This window comes from Solea senegalensis, unplaced genomic scaffold (genome assembly GCF_019176455.1).
Source record: "Solea senegalensis isolate Sse05_10M unplaced genomic scaffold, IFAPA_SoseM_1 scf7180000015829, whole genome shotgun sequence".
Lineage (NCBI taxonomy): Eukaryota > Metazoa > Chordata > Actinopteri > Pleuronectiformes > Soleidae > Solea > Solea senegalensis.
In genome coordinates, this window is record NW_025321469.1 from 1 (window position 1) to 21,809 (window position 21,809).

The window sequence follows — 21,809 nt, forward strand, 5'->3', positions numbered from 1 at the left end:
GTTTTGATTGTTTTTTTTCAATAAATAATCCAAATAATCATTTTGGTTTATGGACAAAACAAGACATTTGAGAACATAATTTTCAGCATTTTATGGACCAAACAAGTACTCGATTAATCAAGAAAATTATCAACAGATTAATCAATTATGAAAATAATGGTTAATTGTGGCCCTAACCACTGCCTTATGTACTGGAACTGAGATCACTGGCTGAATATGAACATCTTGTTCTTGGTATTACTGTGTAGTGAAAATGTGCTCCAGATGTGTCTCCAAAGAGTGACATAGTGATAAAACCACTGAATATAAATCAAACTCTCATTTATAAAACTGTCTGTGTGAATAATTTATATTTTTTAATAATAGGAATTGGCCAATGAATATTTATTAAAATTAAGCATTTTTTCCTCAGAAACTTAATAAATGTTCAGAGTGTTTGTAAAAATCAAAGCGAAGAACAAAAGACTCAGGAACAGCTTCCACACACGCAAGCAGCCACACACACACCCCTGCTCAACTCTCCATAAACCTGGACTTGCACCAAGTTGCACTAAACTGCACTTTGTGGTTTGATATATTTTACTTGCACACACTTGTAGTTTTATATTTTGTTGGGTTTTACATTTTGTTGTGTCTTATTTAAGTGTCAAGTCTTTTGTTGTGTCTTATTTAAGTGTCAAGTCTTTCGTTATTGTTGCTATTTTATTGTGTACCTCAAGCCGGGAGTCTCTGCAAAAATGTCATTATTACATTACATTACATGTCATTTAGCAGATGCTTTTATCCAAAGCGACTTACAATGGAATTGAGTACAATCAGCCAGGGGTGGAGTTGAACTTGCGACCATGATGTCTTTCGCACACAGGGTACTGGTATTAACCACTGAGCCGCTGCACCCCGGCATTATGTCCTCATAATGACAATAAAAAATTCTTAAATCTTGAATCTTGAATCTTGAATCTTGAAAATGGCACCCATAATAGCCAAAATCAGTATTGCAAAACAAACACAAACTATTCTGAGAGATAATGCATTTTTTCCATTGGACAAAATCCTCAAAGTTTCTCTCTCTCTCCCTCTGTGGCCATTGCAGCTGTCCCTTCCTGGTTAAACACCTGACCAGCTGCATACCTGTTATTGGTGGAGTCCTTTTTATATTTGTGATAATTACCCTGCTCCAAACCAGCTTCACTGATCCTGGCATCCTACCCAGAGCAACACCAGATGAGGCTGCTGACACTGAAAAACACATTGGTAAGGCCCAACTCTGGCATAAATATGTGGATGTCTTGGATGTTAAGTTTTTAAAAAGCTCATTGTTTTCTCTCAGATTGATATTCCTGCATAGCCCAGAAATCTAGACGCACCCTAGTGGTAGCAAATTTAATTTGCACCTGGGGTGCGTCTAGAAACTCCTCGTTAGCTCGCGAGCTGCAAAATCCAAAGTCTGGTTTGTGTATGGTGTCGGTGGGTGGGCTTAACATAATGACAACAGAGTAGCAACCATTCCATGTGTAGTCCCTGTCGGTCTCTGCTACATGCACATAAACAAGATGGCTGCTGCTGGTGATCATCAGTCTTTCGAATCGGCTTTGGCATCGACTTTGAACGATTTGGAGTTAAACTTTTCGTTGAAAAATGAACAAAAAACGGTACTGAAGTCATTCCTTCTACAGCAAAAGTTTAATTTATTAGCTAGCTACGCTGGTGGTCAAACGCATGGGACTCAAAACCCACTGGTGATTGTTGTCTCACCATTGATTGCTCTTATGGAGGACCAGGTAAACAAGGCTACCAAATTTGGACTCTTGGCCCTGCAAAGGTCGACCAGGAGGCCATTTGAAGCGGTCGGCCCCAGTTGATGTACAGTCAGAGAGTCCAGAATTCTGGCTTCGTCAGAAAAATGGGGAGACATGTTGGCCACCGAGGTCTTCCAAGACAGATTTGTTGTTGGAGAATGTATTTTGCTACTTCTGAAGTCATTGATGTTCTCACACTATGTTATGTTTTTACATTTAAATGTATTCTGATATGTCTACCAGGGTAAAGGCTGCTAGAGGAAAGGCCTTCAGAGAGAGTTTTACCAGGCTGAACTAAAGTCCAGTATGAAAGTTGTGAGACCCATGCCCATGATCCTGTCTTCAGCCTAGGCTTATATGTGGCTGGTGCAATAGCCACTGAAGACTTATTGGTTATCAGTGTCACCCCTCTCCTCAGGAAAGCCTCCAGCTTGTTTACCTGCCCTTCTCTGAAAAAACACTTAGTGCGGTGCTGAAATTAAGGACAGTAATAATCCATAGACAATCATTAACTAAAAATCTGTTTTGTTACATTACTAAACTCTTATCAATACAGAAATCTACAACATATTGTAGGTGCTAATGCACTTTGTCCTTCAGGTACACCAGCGGACCTGGATTCCCTAGCAATTATTAAAAGACAGTTGCATTTGGAAAATGCCACTCACGTCACCATACGCCCAAAAAGAACAAACATTGTTCTACAGTGTCTTCAGACACTATGGACTGTCTGAACTGGGTTGTGAGGATACTGAAAGAGAACGGCCCGAGAATGTCGCCAGTGATTATCTGCTGCCGTACACAAACGACAAGAGATGTCCGATATTGGCTTTTTTACCGATATCCGATATGTCGATATTGTCCAACACTTAACTTCCAATCCGACATATAAAAGCTTTTTTCCCACATAACTAATTTTAGGTCACATCACGTATCTACTGATGCATTCCACAAATAAACACTGAATCAACTGAAATTATGGAAAGTATCATTTATTTATCACATTTTCTCGCAACTATACAATTTTGATAAGAAATACAAGCAACACTTTAGAAGTGTGAAGTGAAGTGCAAAGGAGGGGAACAAATATAGACATTACACTTGAAGACCAGATATCTGTTGTGAAGCTGATGGATACAGCGTCTGATATTAACTTCTCGACGTGCCTGTAGGGTCACGGTTAGTTGCTTGTTGCTTCTTTTCATTACTTTGCTGCACAAATGCTGCGTGTACCTCCGAGGGATCACGGCACAGTTTGATGAGGTCATCAATCGCACACTGGAAACATGAAAGAACCATATTCTAGTCTATATATGCGATATGTTTGTGCAGGCATGGTGCAGTAATCATTGTTGTACTGTTTTCATACATGTTTAACTAGATTACTGCTGCTTTTGTGTTTTACACCATGAGTTAAGAGTGTTCATGTAGTTCATGTAGTTTTCACTGGATGTAGTATCTTGCTCAACACTGTGAGTGTTAAAATAAAAGACTCGCCACAATGTAAACCAAGCATTTACTTGCACATTTTGGTGAAATCCAGGCATTACTTTATCAGGTTTTCATTATCGGTAGAAAAACTGATACTGATATGAACCGATCTTGCTTTATCAGGTTAATATCGGATATTATCAGTGTGCCAATAATGAAAGATGTTCTGTCACCAAAAAGTAACTTGATGAGGACTGCTGGGTTAATAGGGATCCAGAAAACAGGGTAGTAAACTTACTTAACGGACGCTTCCCCATCACAAGACTAGATTACTCACTTCATTAGGCAGTGATGGTGCACGCAGCGATGTTGTAGCCACCACAGCACTGAGCCAAACACCCTATTTCATTTCATTTTATTTTGTTTTTTGTGTTCTGCACACAAAGTGCCCAACCCTCATAAGACTCCATCACATATTACATTACATTCAAAATACAAATGATTATACAGCTAGATCTTTGAACAAAATACTCCTTCTTTCCCAGGCTTTACTAAAAAAGGTTCCCTTTTTAAAGCACAAGTGAAGTTTTTCATATTCATCTAACCAAAAGAAGTTAGCAGAAATGGAAGACATTTTTGTCAAAAATACATTCCTCTGGACCATAAAATGAATCTCATTCTCAATCTTACCCAGGTCACACATAAAAACAGAGCCTGTCTTCCTCTGAGGTATCATTGAACCTGCCTGTCTCCAGAGCTAGTGGGAGCGTTCCTGAGTGGCCTTTACCTAAACTATAATTTACATAGGGTTCTAAACTGTAACATTCTTTTATCAAACAATATGTTCTTCATCTGGGTTTGTCCCACAAATCAACTGACCATTTACCTTTAAACCTTTAAAACATGTTACTCTTTATCTCTTGAATGTTTGAATGTTCTGGAAAACATATAAAACAAACACCAGAAGCATCATCAGAACCAGGTCATACACATGAGTTGTACAGTTGTGTATAGGCAAACCTAGGTTATCACAACCTTTAACCCTGTTGAGTACAGATCCCAGTACTCTCCCTGCAGACTGGGCAAGGACATTAATACCTTCTTTAAATGTCATGTGCTCCTCCAGTGTTAAACCAAGTGATTTATACTGATCATTACATTACATTACATTACATGTCATTTAGCAGACGCTTTTATCCAAAGCGACTTACAATTGAATTGAGTACAATCAGCCAGGGGTGGAATCGAACTTGCGACCATTGCGACTATGATGTCTTTCGCACACAGGGTACCGGTCTTAACCACTGAGCCACTCCACCCCCAGGTGATCAGTGTAAGTCAAAACCATTGAACCCAAATTAAAGCAAAAAGAACTTCTCTCCTGGGACTTTTGTCTGAAATGTACTGTTTGAGATTGAACCTGATTTACTGCTAGTCTCCATAATTTCCAGCACCATTCTGCAACAATGTTCAACATAATCTGCAAATCTTCACAATCAGCAAGTAAAGCTACATCATCAATGATATGGTCATCAACGTTCATTCCAAGTGAACAGGCTTCAATCTGAATCACTAAATCATTCACATCAATAGAAAACAATGTTGGGGACAATACATCTCCTTGCTTTACACCAAACTGTTGGGGAAACCATACAGTTGTATATTTATTAACGTGGACACCGGCAACAGGTGCCTGACACAGAGACTTAACGACAAAGTAAAATTTCCCATTAACTCCAGCTTTTAACAACCTATATTGAAGCATCTCCCTGTTCATCCAGTCAAAGGCCTTCGTGAAATAAATAAAACAAACAAAAGCAGATCTATTCACCTTAGTTCTTGAACGAATAATCGAAGAGACTACATAGATATGATCAATATATGCTCTACCCTTTCTAAATCCATTTTGTTCATCTACAAGTATCCTCTCAAAGTGGTCTACACGTCTACCGTTCAGAAGTCCATTTATACACACAACTAATAGGATTTATACCCCTATAGCTAACTTTTCTGTAGATTTAGGAATTGGTTTAATAATGGACTTATGCCACTGTGCCGGAATAATGCTATTATCAAAACAAAATTGAAATAATTCAGTAATTCATTCGAATGTCATCAATTTCAGTAGTTATTTTCATTTTGTATTTATCGTTTCCATTTTTCATTTCTTCCAAAGAAAATGTTGTATTCCGGGATGGATTACTGTTATTTACGTCAGCTTTCATGTAATTTGCTCTTTTAAATTGATTAATTCCTTTAAAAAGATCTCGTCAAATGAACTTACAACCAGAAAACAGAGTATAGAGTATCTAACTTTACTTCCATGGGAATAACCATAGACTTTTTGGGACCTAATTTCTTTATTTCATTCCAGAATTGTTGATGGCTGTGAGTTTGTAAACAATCAATATGCAGCGAAAGACCTCTATTGAAGTTTTGTTTTACAGTATGTAAATTCTTATCAAACACAGCTTGCACTTTCTTAAATTCAGTCCTGAACTCATCCTTAAGGTTTTTATTCTTACATCTGAGGATTTCTTTTCTCTGCTGATCTTAAATTGTAAAGTTCTCTGCTCTCCTTGATGTTGTCTATGTACAGAGCCTTGAGATAATGTATGTTATGATTTGGCGCTATACAAATAACATTGAATTGAATGGAATTTACATTTAGGTTGTGCTGGGTCTGCTCACACCATTTGATGAAATGAGAAACTGTGTTGAGATATTCCTGAATTGAGTTTGTGTCTGTGAGGAGGCCAAGAATGGCTGTCATCTGCATATTTGAGGAATATGGTGGTGGGTGAGGGGCTTGTGCAATCATTTGTGTACATTGTGTATAGGAAAGGGCTCAGAACACAACCCTGAGGGGCTCCAGTGTCATTGGTGAGTCCAGGTGTGGTTGTTGTGCCTACCCGGACTGTCTGCTCTATGTTGGAGTGGAAGTTATGGAGCAGATGTATCAGACGGGAGGGTAAGTTGAGATGGTGTAGTTTTTGCATCAGCAGGTGTCTTTGGATTGTGTTGAAAGCACAACAGAAATCTGCGAGCAGGATTCTAACGGTAGTACGAGGGGAGTTCCAGTTCCAGTGTTCCAGCAGAATATGCAGCAAGAAGGCCACAGTGTCTTCAGTACCCCTCTTGGCCTTGTAAGCAAATTGGAAGGGGTCCAGGCGCTGATGGACATGTGGCAGGATGGTGTTGAGCAGCAGGTACTGCAGGCACTTCATCAGGATGGAAGTGAGGGCAATGGGGTAGAAGTCCTTCAGTTCTGTGGGTCGGGGTTTTTGAGTATTGGGATTATTGTTGCTGTTTTCCAGGGTGAAGGTATTTTGCATTGCCGGTAGATTTCCCAGAAGAGTTAATGGATTACTGGGTAGAGTTCTGTAGCACAGGTCTTGAGTACCCTTGTTGGAATCCCGTCAGGCCCCGGAGCTTTGCCTGTCTTGCACCTTCTCACTTGCCTCCTGACGTTTTTCTCTGAGAAGGGGGCTGTGTCCAAAATCAGGTGATACTGGTGGGCTGGGTCTAGGTGCATTTCCAGTGAGGGGTTTGGCCATCTGGAAGGCTTGTTTTGTGTTCATTTTGCTGATTTTTTGTTCTAGACTATTTTTTATATTTGAGTATGGCTCGCAGGACCTCATTTTGACTGTCCAGGCCTTCTTCGCACCCCCATATTAGAGAATGCACTTTACATGATAGACAGGGTTGTCTACCTCACAATGCAATTGCAGCAGCAGCACAGGTGACAGGACGGGAATGGTTTGTGATGGTTGAAAAGACAGACAAGAGGAGTGGTAAGAAACACTTGGAGGTCTGACTCAAAGCTGGTAAATGAGAAAGATCTCAAATCGTCTGGTGAAGACCTCCACAACATGAAATTCTGGGAGGGGTTGCAGAGTGTTTTGCATTCACTTGCAAAGACTGTAAGGATGATGACCTTCACTTCCTGTAAAAGCTCTTCATGTTTCATGATTAATGTGGCCGCTGCTTTCCATTTTTTGTTGTTTATGTGTTTCAGCATCAAAGCATCCTCAGACGGGCACACCTTTGTTTAGTGATGACCTGAAAGAAGTCAAAGAAGTTGTATGTAAAAATAATTTACTGTGGTAATAATCTACATTGTAGAGTAATGCAGTCGACGGCTACATTGACAGCTGTGTTGACAAGTTTGTTCCTTCGTCTAGGGGAATTAGAATTTTCTAAATCCAGGAAATCTCAAAAACCTAGCCTGCACAGAAACATAGCCGCTACTTGCCATAGTAACATAAAAGTTTCCAAAACAATAATGTATCACAAATGTTAACAATTAAGCATTTTTAACAGTACAATAAGCTGTATATGGAATGTTGTAAGAATTATGTATTATTACTCTTTTCCAGCAAATCATGAATTACATACATTGTCTTTACCATGAACTATGGTTATTAGACATTTTGGCCTTGAAGTGCACATGTGACTCTCTTTGAATCATGAAATGAATATTAACAAAATATATCTAAAATAATATATATTGAATTACATTAGGTGCACACTATACAGTATAATACTATACGGAATATGCAGGTGTTCTAACAAAACATCCTACCCGAAAAACTTCCGGTTATGGCGGCTCAGTGAACAGTCGGGTCAATTCAGTCCTCTGATATATTATGAAATTTAGTCACGAGTGAGACCCTATTAATAGCTTTTGTGAAACAGACGTTTTCTAGGGCAGCAAGATGACGACGCCAAGAACATGTGGAGCAGGAAAACATGAATAGAAACTGACCAACAGCCCAAGACACCCTAAAGTGTCGCCCCCTGGCTAGCAATGAGCCAGAGCTAATGCTAGCAATGGCGGCTAACGACACATTGGAGCCACCCTCTTGGTTCTCCACTGAAATGCAAAAGTGGTGAACACTAATTGTTTTCCACTTTATTTTGGTTAATACTTAACTTTTTCTGTTTCTAACCCTAATTAGAAGTTATAGAGTTAAGAGTTATAGTTTGTAACCCCCGATAGATGGGTGTAAATATTCTCAAACAGTTGATAAATATTCTTCAGTTGACAAGTGATTGTGGATACATATTCACGCACTCTTGAATTATTTCTTAAAAACAAAAAAACCCAAAAATTCCATCACAATCACAAGTCTAATACTTTCTTTGGCTGAATAGAATCTCGTGCGGAGACAAGGTTTCGGAGAATGCCTAAGTTCTGAATTTACCAATCTCCAGCAGGTGGATCGTTCCCACTGACCTCACTCTGTTGTGTAGCAGGTAGAGATGTACTTTCTTGCGCCTCAGTGAGGTGATGGTGGTTTCATCTTATTGTCTGTCCATCATCAGATCTGGTATGATAGCTGCGTGACGTTTCTGTAAGCTGAAGGACTGCGGCTGGTTTCCATTGGCCATTTTCTTGCTGGAATCGGATTGTTGCTCCATTGTGCAGTCGTGGTAAAGGTCTGGCAGCTCTGTCGTAGTGTTTCTTCTGTCTGCGCTGATATTCTGCCCTTGTTTCTAGCACAATGTTCTGTGGGGTTAGTTGGGGCTGCATTTGCTTTGCTGTTGTTGGTAGAATGGAGCGTAGTCTGCGGCTCATTAGGATTTGAGCTGGTGATTTCAGTCCATCGACGGGAGTGTTCCTATAGTCCAGTAGGCTGGGGTAGGGATATTTTCCATCCTCCTTGGCTTTGTGAGGATCCACTTGGCAGTTTGAACAGTCTTTTCTGCTAAGCCGTTGCTCTGTGTAACTTGGGCTTGATGTTGTATGTTGAAATCCACAGAATTCTGTACATTCTGGAATTCATTGGAACTGTAGCATGGTCCATCGTCACGACAAATTCACATTTGGGTCTGAAGCATGAACAACAAGACAATTTTAAATAAGGCACTCATCCTGTTGATGATGAAACCTTTGCCACAGTAAACGTCTCTATGTTGACAAATATTTCACTTCTTGGTGTAATGGATATTACATTGGCATTGATGATATCTTATTGACATCTAAAGGTGTGAACTACTAATATTTGAGGACTGAGAAAAGTGATACTCTAGCAGTTATGTTTATTGTCAGTTTCATGATTGTATGCATTTATTATTGATGAGTGTAGTTGGCAGAGACAGTGTGGTGCTGTGTTGTTGCAGCAGAGTTTGCTGGAGCTGCACATACTGACATTGGCATGATATTTGTCCTTCTCTGTCTCTGTAGACGATGCAGGAAACACAAGCTATCATCCTCCGCCGCGCACTCAGGAAGTCCTGATTAACCAGCAGGTGGTCAAGCTCAAGTACTGCTTCACATGTAGGATGTTCCGGCCTCCACGCACCTCCCACTGCAGCTTGTGTGACAACTGTGTGGGTGAGCAGCACACACACCAGCAACGTAACATCAACATCAACAACCATATGTAATAAATAATAGCTTCATGTGGGCCACAGTGATCATTATAACCTCACTCGGCAACACACAATCTATTCCTCTACATTTAGTTCTTCTCTGGTGCACTTCTCCTTCAGAGCGATTCGACCATCACTGCCCCTGGGTGGGCAACTGTGTCGGGAAACGCAACTACCGCTTCTTCTACACCTTTATTGTGCTGCTCTCCTTCCTGACGGCGTTCATCTTTGGATGTGTGACCACACATCTGGCACTGAGTAGGTCTTCAGGCTCCACACTAAGCCTATATTCTTATAGAGATGCTTTCATTTGAAAACAGTATTTTCAAACATGTCACTTTCAGCTCTGTAACACTCAAAAACAGATTTGTTCTTTCACACTCCCACTTGTGATCTTTGTATGCCGTTACAAACCAGCCATGGTACACCGACTCTCTCTCTTGTCTTCTCAATCCTTTGTATTTCTCATTCCCTGTCACTGTCACGAGAGTGCCAGCTGTTTTCCACGCCTCTATTCAATGAAGGCCCGTCCTCCTCTGCCTGTGATTGGCTGACTAGTACAGGCAGGATGTCCCTTTCACTGAGTAGCGTGTAGAAACGGTAGAAACCATAGAAACACTGTGAGAAAAGATCCAGGTGTGGGTCTGGACCCGGGCCGCTGCCATATTATTCAATTATTGTTCATTTGAGAAGAAACATTTTCTTACATATTGTTGTTACACTACTGTTGTACAATTAATTTCTTGTTTCTGTACAAATTAAAATCATATTCCAGGTTAGTAACATTTAAGGAAAATAGTTTGTCCATGTTTATCTCTTAGTATGAGACACATCACATTTACTCCATTCAATTCAATTCAATTTTATTTGTATAGCACCAAATCATAACATACATTATCTCAAGGCACTGTACATAGACAACATCAAGGAGAGCAGAGAACCCCAACAGTTCACACAATGAGCAAACACTAGGCATCAGTGGAGAGAAAAAACTCCCTCTTAACAGAAGAAGAAATCTCTGACAGAACCAGGCTCAGAGATGTGCGGTCATCTGCCTCGACCGGTTGGGGTGAAAGGAAAATGGGGAACAGAGGAGAGGTGGGGGACAGAAAGGGGGGAGAGAAAGGACAAGAGGGAGATGAGGTAGAGACAGAAGAGAGAGAGAGACCAGGAGCAGATACACAACAACTGTATCAGGTTACAAGTTTATACAGTCAATGATATCGACTTTTAATTATAGCACAATAATAATGGTGATGATATGTATGATATGGATAGCCTCGAAAACTGGATCTGGATCCTGCAACCTGCAAGATGAGAATACAGAGAGAGAGAGAGGAAGGAAGGAAAGACACAAACTAGGGAGAGAAAGAGACAAGGTTAATGACATATAAAAAGTCATAATCATATCCTGAGTGTGAGAGAGTGAATGTGTGTGTACCACAGGAAAATCCCCCAGCAGTTTAGTTCTATAGCAGCATAACCAAGAGATGGTCCAGGTTTCCCTGAACCAGCTCTAACGATAAGCTTTATCAAAAAGGAAAGTTTTAAGTCTAACTTTAAATACAGAGAGAGGCTCCGCCTCCCGAACTGTCATTGGAAGCTGGTTCCACAGGAGAGGAGGAGCCTGGTAACTGAAGGCTCTGCCTCCCATTCGGCTGTTATAGACTCTGGGAACCACAAGTAAATCTGTATTTTGTGACCTAAGACGTCTGTTAGGGTGATAAGCTAAGACTAGGTCTTTCAGGTATGAAGGGGCGTGACCATTAAGTGCTTTGTACGTGAGGAGGAGGATTTTAAATTTAATTCTAAACTGTATGTGGAGCCAGTGTAGAGAAGCTAACACTGGAGTTATATGGTCTCTCTTTCTAGTTCCTGTCAGAACTCGTGCTGCAGCATTTTGAATGAACTGAAGGGTTCTAACAGACTTGTTAGAACATCCTGATAATAAGGAGTTACAGTAATCTAATCTAGATTAACAAAAGCATGAACTAGTTTTTCAGCATCCTGTAAAGACAGAATGTTTCTAATTTTCATAATGTTCCGCAGGTGGAAGAAGGCTGTTCTGGAAATGAGTTTTATATGTGAATCAAATGACATTTCCTGGTCAAAAGTAACTCCAAGGTTCCTCACAGTGGAACTGGAAGCCATGGTGATGTCATCTAAAGTGACAATGTGATCAGAAAGTTTTTCTCTGAGGTGTTTAGGGCCGAGTATAAAGTTTAAAAGTAGAAAGTTACAGGTCATCCAGGACTTAATGTCTCTGAGACATTCCTGGAGTTGAACAACCTGATTTATTTCATCTGGCCTCATTGATAAATATAGCTGTGTGTCATCTGCATAACAATGAAAGTGTATGTTATGCTTTCTAATAATGTTCCCTAGAGGAAGCATATATAAGGTAAAAAGTATAGGCCCAAGCACTGAGCCTTGTGGAACTCCACAATTAACTTTTGTTTGTAGTGAGGCTTTATCATTAACGTGAACAAACTGGAATCTATCAGATAAGTATGATTTAAACCAGCAGAGGGCAGCACTTGTGATACCAAGAGTCTGCTCCAATCTCTGCAGTAGAATATCATGATCAATGGTGTCAAATGCAGCACTAAGATCTAACAGGACAAGTAAAGAAACTAGACCATTATCTGAGGCCAAGAGAAGATCATTACTAACTTTAACTAGTGCTGTTTCTGTGCTATGGTTTAATCTAAAACCTGACTGAAAATCTTCAAACAGGCCATTAATGCGCAGATATTCACATCATTGATTGGCAACTGCCTTTTCTAAGATTTTAGAGACCAAGGGAAGATTAGATATAGGTCGGTAATTAGCTAAAATATCTGGGTCAAGGGTCGCTTTTTTTAGAAGGGGTTTAATAACTGCTACTTTAAACGTTTGGGGCACATCTCCAGTTAATAAGAATAGATTAATTTGAGTTAAAATAGAGTTGTTAATTAAAGGAAACACATCTGTAAACAGTTTGGTGGGGATAGGATCTAACTGACAGGTTGATGGCTTAGATGATGAAACTAATGATGTTAACTCAGGGAGATCTATAGGGGAGAAACTGTCTAACTGTGCACCTGGTGCTTCTAAAGCTCTTGTGCTAGAAGATGAGTCAGTCCCAATATGAGGGAGCAGATGATCAATTTTTTCTCTAATTGATGTTATTTTATTCACAAAGACGTTGATAAAGTCATCACTGCTCAGTGTTAAAGGAATAGATGGTTCAGTGGAGCTGTGGCTCTGTGTCAGCCTGGCTACAGTGCTGAAAACAAACCTATGATTATTCTTATTTTCTTCAATTAGAGAAGAATAATAGGCAACTCTAGCTTTGTGTAGGGCTTTTTTGTAAGCTACAAAACCATCTTTCCAGGCTATATGAAGTTCCTCTAGGTTACTGGAACGCCATTTTCTTTCTAATCTACATAACGTCTGTTTAAGAGCACGAGTATTGGAGTTAAACCATGGTGCTCGTCTCATCTGATTCACCACTTTCTTTTTCAGAGGGGCAACACAATCTAATGTAGTACGCAGTGAGGCTGCTGTACTATCAACAAGGTTATCTATGAGGGCGGGAGTAGAATCACAAAAGGTACCTTCAGATGTACTGACATATGGCACCGAGTTAAATAAAGGTTGCACTGTCTCTTTGAATGTATTCATATTATTATCAGACAGTATTTCTTATTTATGTTATTGTAGTTCAGTGTTGAATAAAACCTATTGATTCCAACAGCGAGTTAAATGCGCAGCTAAGACTATCACGGTCAACATCTACATGGATGTTGAAATCCCCTACAATTGTGATTTGATCTGTTTTAAGCACTAACTCAGATAAGAACTCAGAGAACTCTGATAGGAACTCTGAATAAGGTGCAGGCGGATGATAAACTGTGACTATTATAATTGGTTTCTGTGATTTACAACTAGGATGAGATAGATTAAGAATAAGGCTTTCAAACGATGAATATCCTGGTCAGTCTGTGTGGTGCTGAGAGGGGAAAACTTGTTTGAGGTGTGAACAGGTTGGTGGTGGACAGGACTCTTAGGCTTAACACTACAGTCACCCAGCTGCCCTGTTTGTCTCCCGGCTGCACGGGAGCTGCTGAGGGAGCTAATGCTATGTGGTCCGCACCGACTACTGGGGACTGGCTAACTGATTTAGCTTCTATGGTGCGGTGCCGAGTTTCTACTTCGCTAAGCCTCGCCTCCACCCTAGCCAGCAAGCTACACTTTTTACAAGTACTTTTATCGCTAAAGGAGGCAGAGGAGTAGCTAAACATGTGGCACACAACACAGGACAGAGCAGGAGAAGGAGAGGGAGAAGCCATCGCTGCTAAGCTAACTTTACGCTAGCAAAGTTACATGAAATATTTACAAAACTCCATCAAAAACTTCTAAACTGGTACATCACACACTTTTTATGTTATAGCTTGTGCTATCATTAGCTGCAGTAACTCAATTTGCATTTTTATTTTATTGATATGGGGGGTGGAGTGGCTCAGTGGTTGAGACCGGTACCCTGTGTGCAAAAGACTTCATGGTTGCAAGTTCAACTCCACCCTTGGCAGGTTGTACTCAATTCCCTTGTAAGTCCCTTTGGATAAAAGTGTCTGCTAAATGACATGTAATGTAACGTAATCTACATCACTCAGTTGGCTTCACTGATTTAAGTTGCTCAATTTATATTGTGTCATTTCATGAAATAAATAGTTACTTTTATTCACTTAAAGGGACACTCTGTGTCTTTTGGGCATGTATAATGTGACATTACTTCTACTTAAAGGCGCACATTTATTGTCTTTTCCCTGTTTTGAAAATGATTCCCTGATTCAATAACATTCAAAAAAATCATTTTTGTTTTCAAACTTAAAGTGACAAAGACAGAGTGGTAGTGTGGACAGCAGAGTGGATGTAGCCTCACACAGCAGCTGTTTTGTTCAGTATGTTTTCTTCTCTTTCAGTGGCTCAGGATGGAAAGGGTCTGGTGTTTGCTCTGCAGGAGAGTCCAGGAAGATATCCTTTTACTCATCAATGCATTTAAAAAAAACTTCATTGTTTCTCCTCCCCTCACATGTACTAATGTTCTCCTTAATGCAACCTTTCACTGCAGTGGAGCTCGTCATATGTTTTTTCTCAGTCTGGTCCATCTTGGGCCTTTCAGGCTTCCATACATACTTAGTGGCTTCTAACCTGACCACAAATGAAGATGTGAGTAATGCTACAATATTTGCACTTGTTTTTTTATGGCATTTGTATAATTCAAATAATCTCACCTTATCACCTTTAAGAAATGTGTAAATAAACATGTAAAACTGTAATACCATATAATTTAACATAAGACGTACTGTAGCTGTGTTTTAGTCGCTGTTTACATTTGGAGCTTCTTTGTAGTGCTACTAATGTTGTTATAAGTGAACATAAACCCTTTATTGATTTATGAAGTTTAAAAAACAAAACAAAACAAAAAAGCATGTGTGTGTGTCTGTGTGTGTGTGTGTGTGTGTGTGTGTTTTCCAGATCAAAGGCTCCTGGTCAGGGAAGAGTGGACAAGACGTCACAAACCCATACAGTCATAAAAACATCCTCATCAACTGTTGCTCTGTGCTCTGTGGACCCATGCCACCAAGGTTGGTCTCACATTCTGGGATTGGAATGGTTCATTCTTGAAATTCAGCCATGTGAGCATCTGGTCTTGACTTTGAAAAAGGCCCTGTGTGACATGAACTCTCTGACTGGCTGCCACCAGGTGGTGAACATGGACAATTACATTCAAACTCAAATGACCTGGGGGACAATGAGTGTCCACTAGAGGGAAAAATACACATCCGTTTATTACAGGATGGGCAATATGAGCTTAGAATTATAACACAATGTTCTTTCATGATATCACGATGACAGTATTTGGTGATATTTCACAGCATTTCAAAGTAAGGGTGTTTGTAAGGCACAGACGCCGGTGACATGAGTGTACATGCATCAAAAACACAATTTATGAAGAACAATGACATTTTACAGCCAGAGGCAGCGCTCCATCTCTCTCCCCCTCACAGCTCTGAACAACAAAGTCATATATAGTGTGTGTGTGTGTGTGCATTCAGGATTAACTGTACGTGAGATGATAAGACACTTTCCTTTCTTCTGTTCTCTTTTAGTTTAATCGACAGGCGAGGCTTCCTGCCTGCAGATGAATCTGCCCAGACAGGTGGAGCGGACATCGACGTCCCATCTGTGGCTGTTAAAAGCGAGATAACCATGGTAAGAGGATCCACAACATGGATTATAAAGTGCAGTTAAATTAGAGATACGGTGCATAGTGTGATAAATGTCCTTAGATTTTACACCAGATGTGATTTAGGTCCAGGCTGTTGCTGGGGTCGTGACCCCTGAACACCTAGAGATGTGTTGTAGAGTCGAATGGCAAGTTCCTGAGTCTGTTTGTCAGCAGCCTGGTGCTGAATACCAGGTTTTTTTCTGCTTCCTAAATGTGAATATTTTCTGATTTCTTCGTTCCATAGAACAGAGAGATCATTACAAGTGAATCATTTGAGAACATCATCATTTTCAGATGTCACAAAAATCCTCTCTACCTTTAGCTGCTGTTTCTCTCTGTTACATACAGGAGAGTAGCTGCTGTTTGCACCAGTAATTGTATGCATGTGTGCAGAATAAGCTGAAAGCCAGTTGAGGGTGTAATGCTTAGTATTTCCATGTATAGTGAACCTGCAGTTCACTATTATTTAACTCTGTGTCGGCTCCTCTCCCCCTGTCAGTGTTGTTAGCGTTGATTTAAAATAGCTTAAAGGGGACATATTATGTGTCACATTTGAACTCCATCAGTACATTTCCTTACGTTCTTTGTGATATTCCTTGTTGCCCACCCTCTTTTTTGATAATGTTTTGTCACACATTACAAATGGAAATCGTTCCCATTGTTCGTTGTTTCTGTTGTTAAGGTCCAACTGTCCCTAGTATCAGTCCACTCAGCAGTCTGTCATGTCTGTACTGTCCTGACTCTGCGGTGTCATGTACATGCTGATTAACCACATTTAGAAGAGGAAAAAGCAAAGTTTGATCATTATACACATTATAGCTTATGGTCACTTTATACAACTTATACAACTTTCACAACTTTTTTTTTTTTTTAGTCATTAAGGCAGTATACAGTATGTATGTATGTGTATATATAATATGTATGTATGTGTATATATACAGTATGTATGTATGTGTATATATAATATGTATGTATGTGTATATATACAGTATGTATGCATGTGTATATACAGTGTGTATGTATGTGTATAAATAATATGTATGTGTATATACAGTATGTATACATGTGTATATATAATATGTATGTATGTGTGTATATAGTTTGTATGTATATATACAGTATGTATGCATGTGTATATATAATATGTATGTATGTGTATATATAGTATGTATGTGTATATACAGTATGTATGTATGTGTATAAATAATATGTATGTGTATATACAGTATGTATGTATATATACAGTATGTATGTATGTGTATATATACAGTATGTATGCATGTGTATATATAATATGTATGTATGTGTATATATAGTATGTATGTATATATACAGTATGTATGCATGTGTATATATAATATGTGTGTATGTGTATATATAGTGTGTATGTATGTGTATAAATAATATGTATGTGTATATACAGTATGTATACATGTGTATATATAATATGTATGTATGTGTATATATAGTTTGTATGTATATATACAGTATGTATGCATGTGTATATATAATATGTATGTATGTGTATATACAGTATGTATGTATGTGTATAAATAATATGTATGTGTATATACAGTATGTATGCATGTGTATATACAGTATGTATGTGTATATACAGTATGCATGCATGTATGTGTATATACAGTATGTATGTATGTGTATATATAGTATGTATGTATGTGTATATATAGTATGTATGTATGTGTATATATAGTATGTGTGTATGTGTATATACAGTTTGTATGTGTATGTACGATGTATGTGTATATACAGTATGTATGTATGTGTATATATAGTATGTGTGTATGTGTATATACAGTGTGTATGTATGTATGTGTAGTATGTATGTATGTGTATATACAGTATGTATGTATATGTATATACAGTATGTATGTATGTGTATATATAATATGTATGTATGTGTATATACAGTTTTTATGTGTATATACAGTATGTATGTATGTATGTATGTGTATATACAGTTTGTTTGTGTATATACAGTATGTATGTATGTATGTGTATATACAGTTTGTTTGTGTATATATAGTATGTATGTATGTGTATATACAGTATGTATGTATGTGTAAATATAGTATGTATGTATGTGTATATATAATATGTATGTATGTGTATATACAGTTTGTATGTGTATATAAAGTATACATGTATGTGTATATACAGTATGTATGTATGTGTATATACAGTTTGTATGTGTATATATAGTATGTATGTATGTGTATATACAGTATGTATGTATGTGTAAATATAGTATGTATGTATGTGTATATATAATATGTATGTATGTGTATATACAGTTTGTATGTGTATATAAAGTATATATGTATGTGTATATACAGTATGTATGTATGTGTATATATAATATGTATGTATGTGTACAGTATATCAGTATATACAGTGCTTAACAAATGTATTAGATCATCACCTAATGTAAGGTTTCTGCCCTAAATCAACAGTTTCTGTAATGGTTAATACACCAGTATGAAATGGGCAATGCTAAAATATTATTATTATTGTTATCCATGGATTTTCAAATGTATGGTTTTACAAAAAACAACAACATATATGTGACCATAAAAATAGTAAAACATTAATACATATATATAACATAGTTATTTACTTGCATTGTTTTAGTGGTGAACTGTTGATGCGTGATTCATTTGTGACTTCTCAGAGAAGCCAGGTGAGTTCAGTTTGAGGAAGCACCTTCAGATACACTCATGATTCATGTCAAAAAACAGAAAAACAGAACAGAAGACACTTAACCCCAAACTGCCCTTGGCAGAGATGGTAGATTGTGTAAATAGTGTGTCAGGCCACCATGACATTTGTTTCCAGTGTGACCCGGCTCTCTTAAACCTGGAGTGGAACCCTAACTAATGCTCCTGTGTTTGTTCTATTTCATGGAGCTGCCCTACAACATTTGCTATGTAATAAAAAGTGTCTTTGAAATGTCCACATGCTGAGAGCAGCTCGACAGATCTGCTCCTCTGGATATCATCTGTAGATTTGACTCGTGCGTACAGACCGCAACAATTGCAGACAATATCTAGAGCAACATCTGCGACCTGATCACCTCCAGATGATCTCTGAAACAATTGTAGGCATGCACCGATACCACTCTTTGTGTATATTGACTTATATTTGTGTACTTCATAATACCATTACAGCAAAAAATAAATAAAAATACACACTTATATACTATTTTTGCTGTGGCAGAGCGAGGACTATTCCTTATGTTTGCTGTTTATTGTGTTGTGTTGGTTCTTTGGATGTTTTCTCCACCTCCTCGTGGTCACAGTCTCAGCACAGGACAGTCTGCTCTGCTTCTGTCATAACTGCTGATCTTACCAAGTATTTCCAAACTGATGACAATCTGTGGCATAAAACTCGCTGCTGTTGCTGCAGTCGCTGAAACGACTCATCTTGTTACCTCTGTGTTTTCTGTCTCGTGCCTTGATCCCCAGTGCACACGGGGACCTAAAGGTCTGCTGGAGTCAGCCTTTCTCCCTCCGTTCCTGTCCACCCCGTGTCCTCGGGAGAAACATCGGGAGAAAGATCAGACAGCTCCGACAGACAACAACCCTGCAGTGAACTCTGACCTCTCACTCTCTCAGCTCTCCATGAGCTGTGAGGACCAGGGGAACACCTCTCCTTCACATCACACCAAGACTCCATCAAAGACAAAGTAAAGGGGCTTTCCATGTTCCCTTCCCTGTCTCCTTTACCTCTCTGGATGTTGCCAGCTTCTGCGCTTTGCACTGAATAACCAACATGTTTGATTTTTGCATGCTACTGTATAAAACAGTGTAAGTCATTGAGTGAGGGTGTAACAGTCACAAAGATGTGTTATTAAGTCTGACTCATTCACAGACAGCAGAATGAAGGAGAGTCAACAAAGCAAATGTGTGTTTGTTAAAGAAGGAAAAACACATGAAATGATGAAATGTTTAAGATGGTGGCACTAGCATACGCAATAGAGCCATACACGTCTGTCAGTGATTCTGATATAAAAGAAGAATTTAACAGCAGTCTCAAAGGGAAAGTCTGTCACAAATATGTAGGGCCGGGCAATATATCAATATTATATCAATATATCAATATGTTATCAATGTATTAATATTATATCAATTTATCAATATTATATCAATATTACATCAGTTTAGCAATATTATATCATTTTATCAATATATCAATATTACATCAGTTTATCAATATTATATTAATTTATCAATATTATATCAATATTACATCAGTTTATCAATATTATATTAATTTATCAATATTACATCAATATATCAATATTATTCAATTCAATGTTATTTGTATAGCACCAAATCATAACATACATGATCTCAGGTCTGTACATAGACAACATCAAAGAGAGCAGAGAAACACAACAGTTCACACAATGAGCAAACACTAGGCATCAGTGGAGAGAAAAAACTCCCTCTTAACAGAAGAAGAAATCTCTGACAGAACCAGACTCAGAGATGTGCGGTCATCTGCCTCGACCGGTTGGGGTGAAAGGAAAATGGAGGACAGAGGAGAGGTGGGGGACAGAAAGGGGGGAGAGAAAGGACAAGAGGGAGATGAGGTAGAGACAGAAGAGAGAGAGAGACCAGGAGCAGATACACAACAACTGTATCAGGTTACAAGTTTATACAGTTACTGATATCGACTTTTTAATTACAAAATAATAATAATGGTGATGATAAGTATTATATGGATAGCCTCGAAAACTGGGTCTGGATCCTGCAACCTGCAAGATGAGAATACAGAGAGAGAGAGAGAGGGAAGGAAGGAAAGACACAAACTAGGGAGCGAAAGAGACAAGGTTAATGACATATAAAAAGTTATAATCATATCCTGAGTGTGAGAGAGTGAATGTGCGTGTACCACAGGAAAATCCCCCAGCAGTTTAGTTCTATAGCAGCATAACTAAGAGCTGGTCCAGGTTTCCCTGAACCAGCTCTAACTATAAGCTTTATCAAAAAGGAAAGTTTTAAGTTTAACTTTAAATACAGAGAGAGGCTCCGCCTCCCGAACTGTCATTGGAAGCTGGTTCCACGGGAGAGGAGGAGCCTGCTAACTGAAGGCTCCGCCTCCCATTCTGCTCTTACAGACTCTGGGAACCACAAGTAAACCTGTATTTTGTGACCTAAGTGGTCACTGGAGTTATATGGTCTCTCTTTCTAGTTCCTGTCAAAACTCGTGCTGCAGCATTTTGAATGAACTGAAGGGTTCAATTTATCAATATTATATCAATATCGTGATAATTACTTAAAAATATTTATGAAATACACTAAACATTATGAATGAAATGTTATTCAAAATACATGGATGACTCAAGTCTTTCATTTTAAGCATAATTATTTGTGTTAAAGCAGAATTTGACCATATTTATAGTCAATGTAATTGTTTATAATCCTTCATTTAACATTAAAAAGCCAAAGATCTGGTTTTTTTTTTAAAAAAATACCAAAGAAATATAAATATATAAAAATATAAATGTGAAAAGTTGTTCTATATTTCCCGGCCCTACAAATATGACATTCACACATGTAAATGACATACTGTTGTGTAGCTACATTTTCTGAAGTGAACGGCACATGGACAATGTCACAGACACATGTTACAGTGAAGACCAAGCTGAATAACAGGCCTCAGACTGGTGACAAGTCTGAAGGAGCTCAGTAAAAGCACTACCTTCACCGCTTTAAAGTGAAAAAAAGAAAGATGTGTGGATCCCTGTTAAAACTAAGTGGCAGCTAAAAATAAAGTAAGGTGTGTTTGCTGAGAAGTGTAAAAATACTGTGAATCAGAACACATGAACTGAGAGTACAGACACTAACTCACACACGCATGCTCAGGAATGAGGCGACATGCTCCTCAAACCAGCTCCA

At 38.6% G+C, this 21,809-nt stretch overlaps 1 protein-coding gene across 1 annotated transcript; it reads left to right on the plus strand.

Moving 5' to 3' along the window:
* The first annotated feature begins 1,028 nt into the window (after nucleotides 1-1,028).
* LOC122762603 (palmitoyltransferase ZDHHC18-B-like) lies at nucleotides 1,029-19,918 on the plus strand. The gene is made up of 8 exons (XM_044017785.1): nucleotides 1,029-1,254; nucleotides 9,421-9,570; nucleotides 9,729-9,866; nucleotides 14,576-14,627; nucleotides 14,720-14,822; nucleotides 15,132-15,241; nucleotides 15,767-15,869; nucleotides 19,371-19,918. The coding sequence occupies exons 1-8, from the start codon at nucleotides 1,029-1,031 to the stop codon at nucleotides 19,593-19,595; spliced, it is 1,107 nt and encodes a 368-aa protein (XP_043873720.1). The 3' UTR covers nucleotides 19,596-19,918.
* Nucleotides 19,919-21,809: the final 1,891 nt, after the last annotated feature.

Coding starts and splice junctions, on each gene's coding strand:
- LOC122762603 (XM_044017785.1), top strand. CDS start 1,029: ATGCATTTTTTCCATTGGACAAAATCCTCAAAGTTTCTCTCTCTCTCC. Junction 9,867..14,575: donor GACCACACATCTGGCACTGA/GTAGGTCTTCAG, acceptor CTTCTCTTTCAG/TGGCTCAGGATGGAAAGGGT. Junction 14,823..15,131: donor ACCTGACCACAAATGAAGAT/GTGAGTAATGCT, acceptor TGTGTTTTCCAG/ATCAAAGGCTCCTGGTCAGG.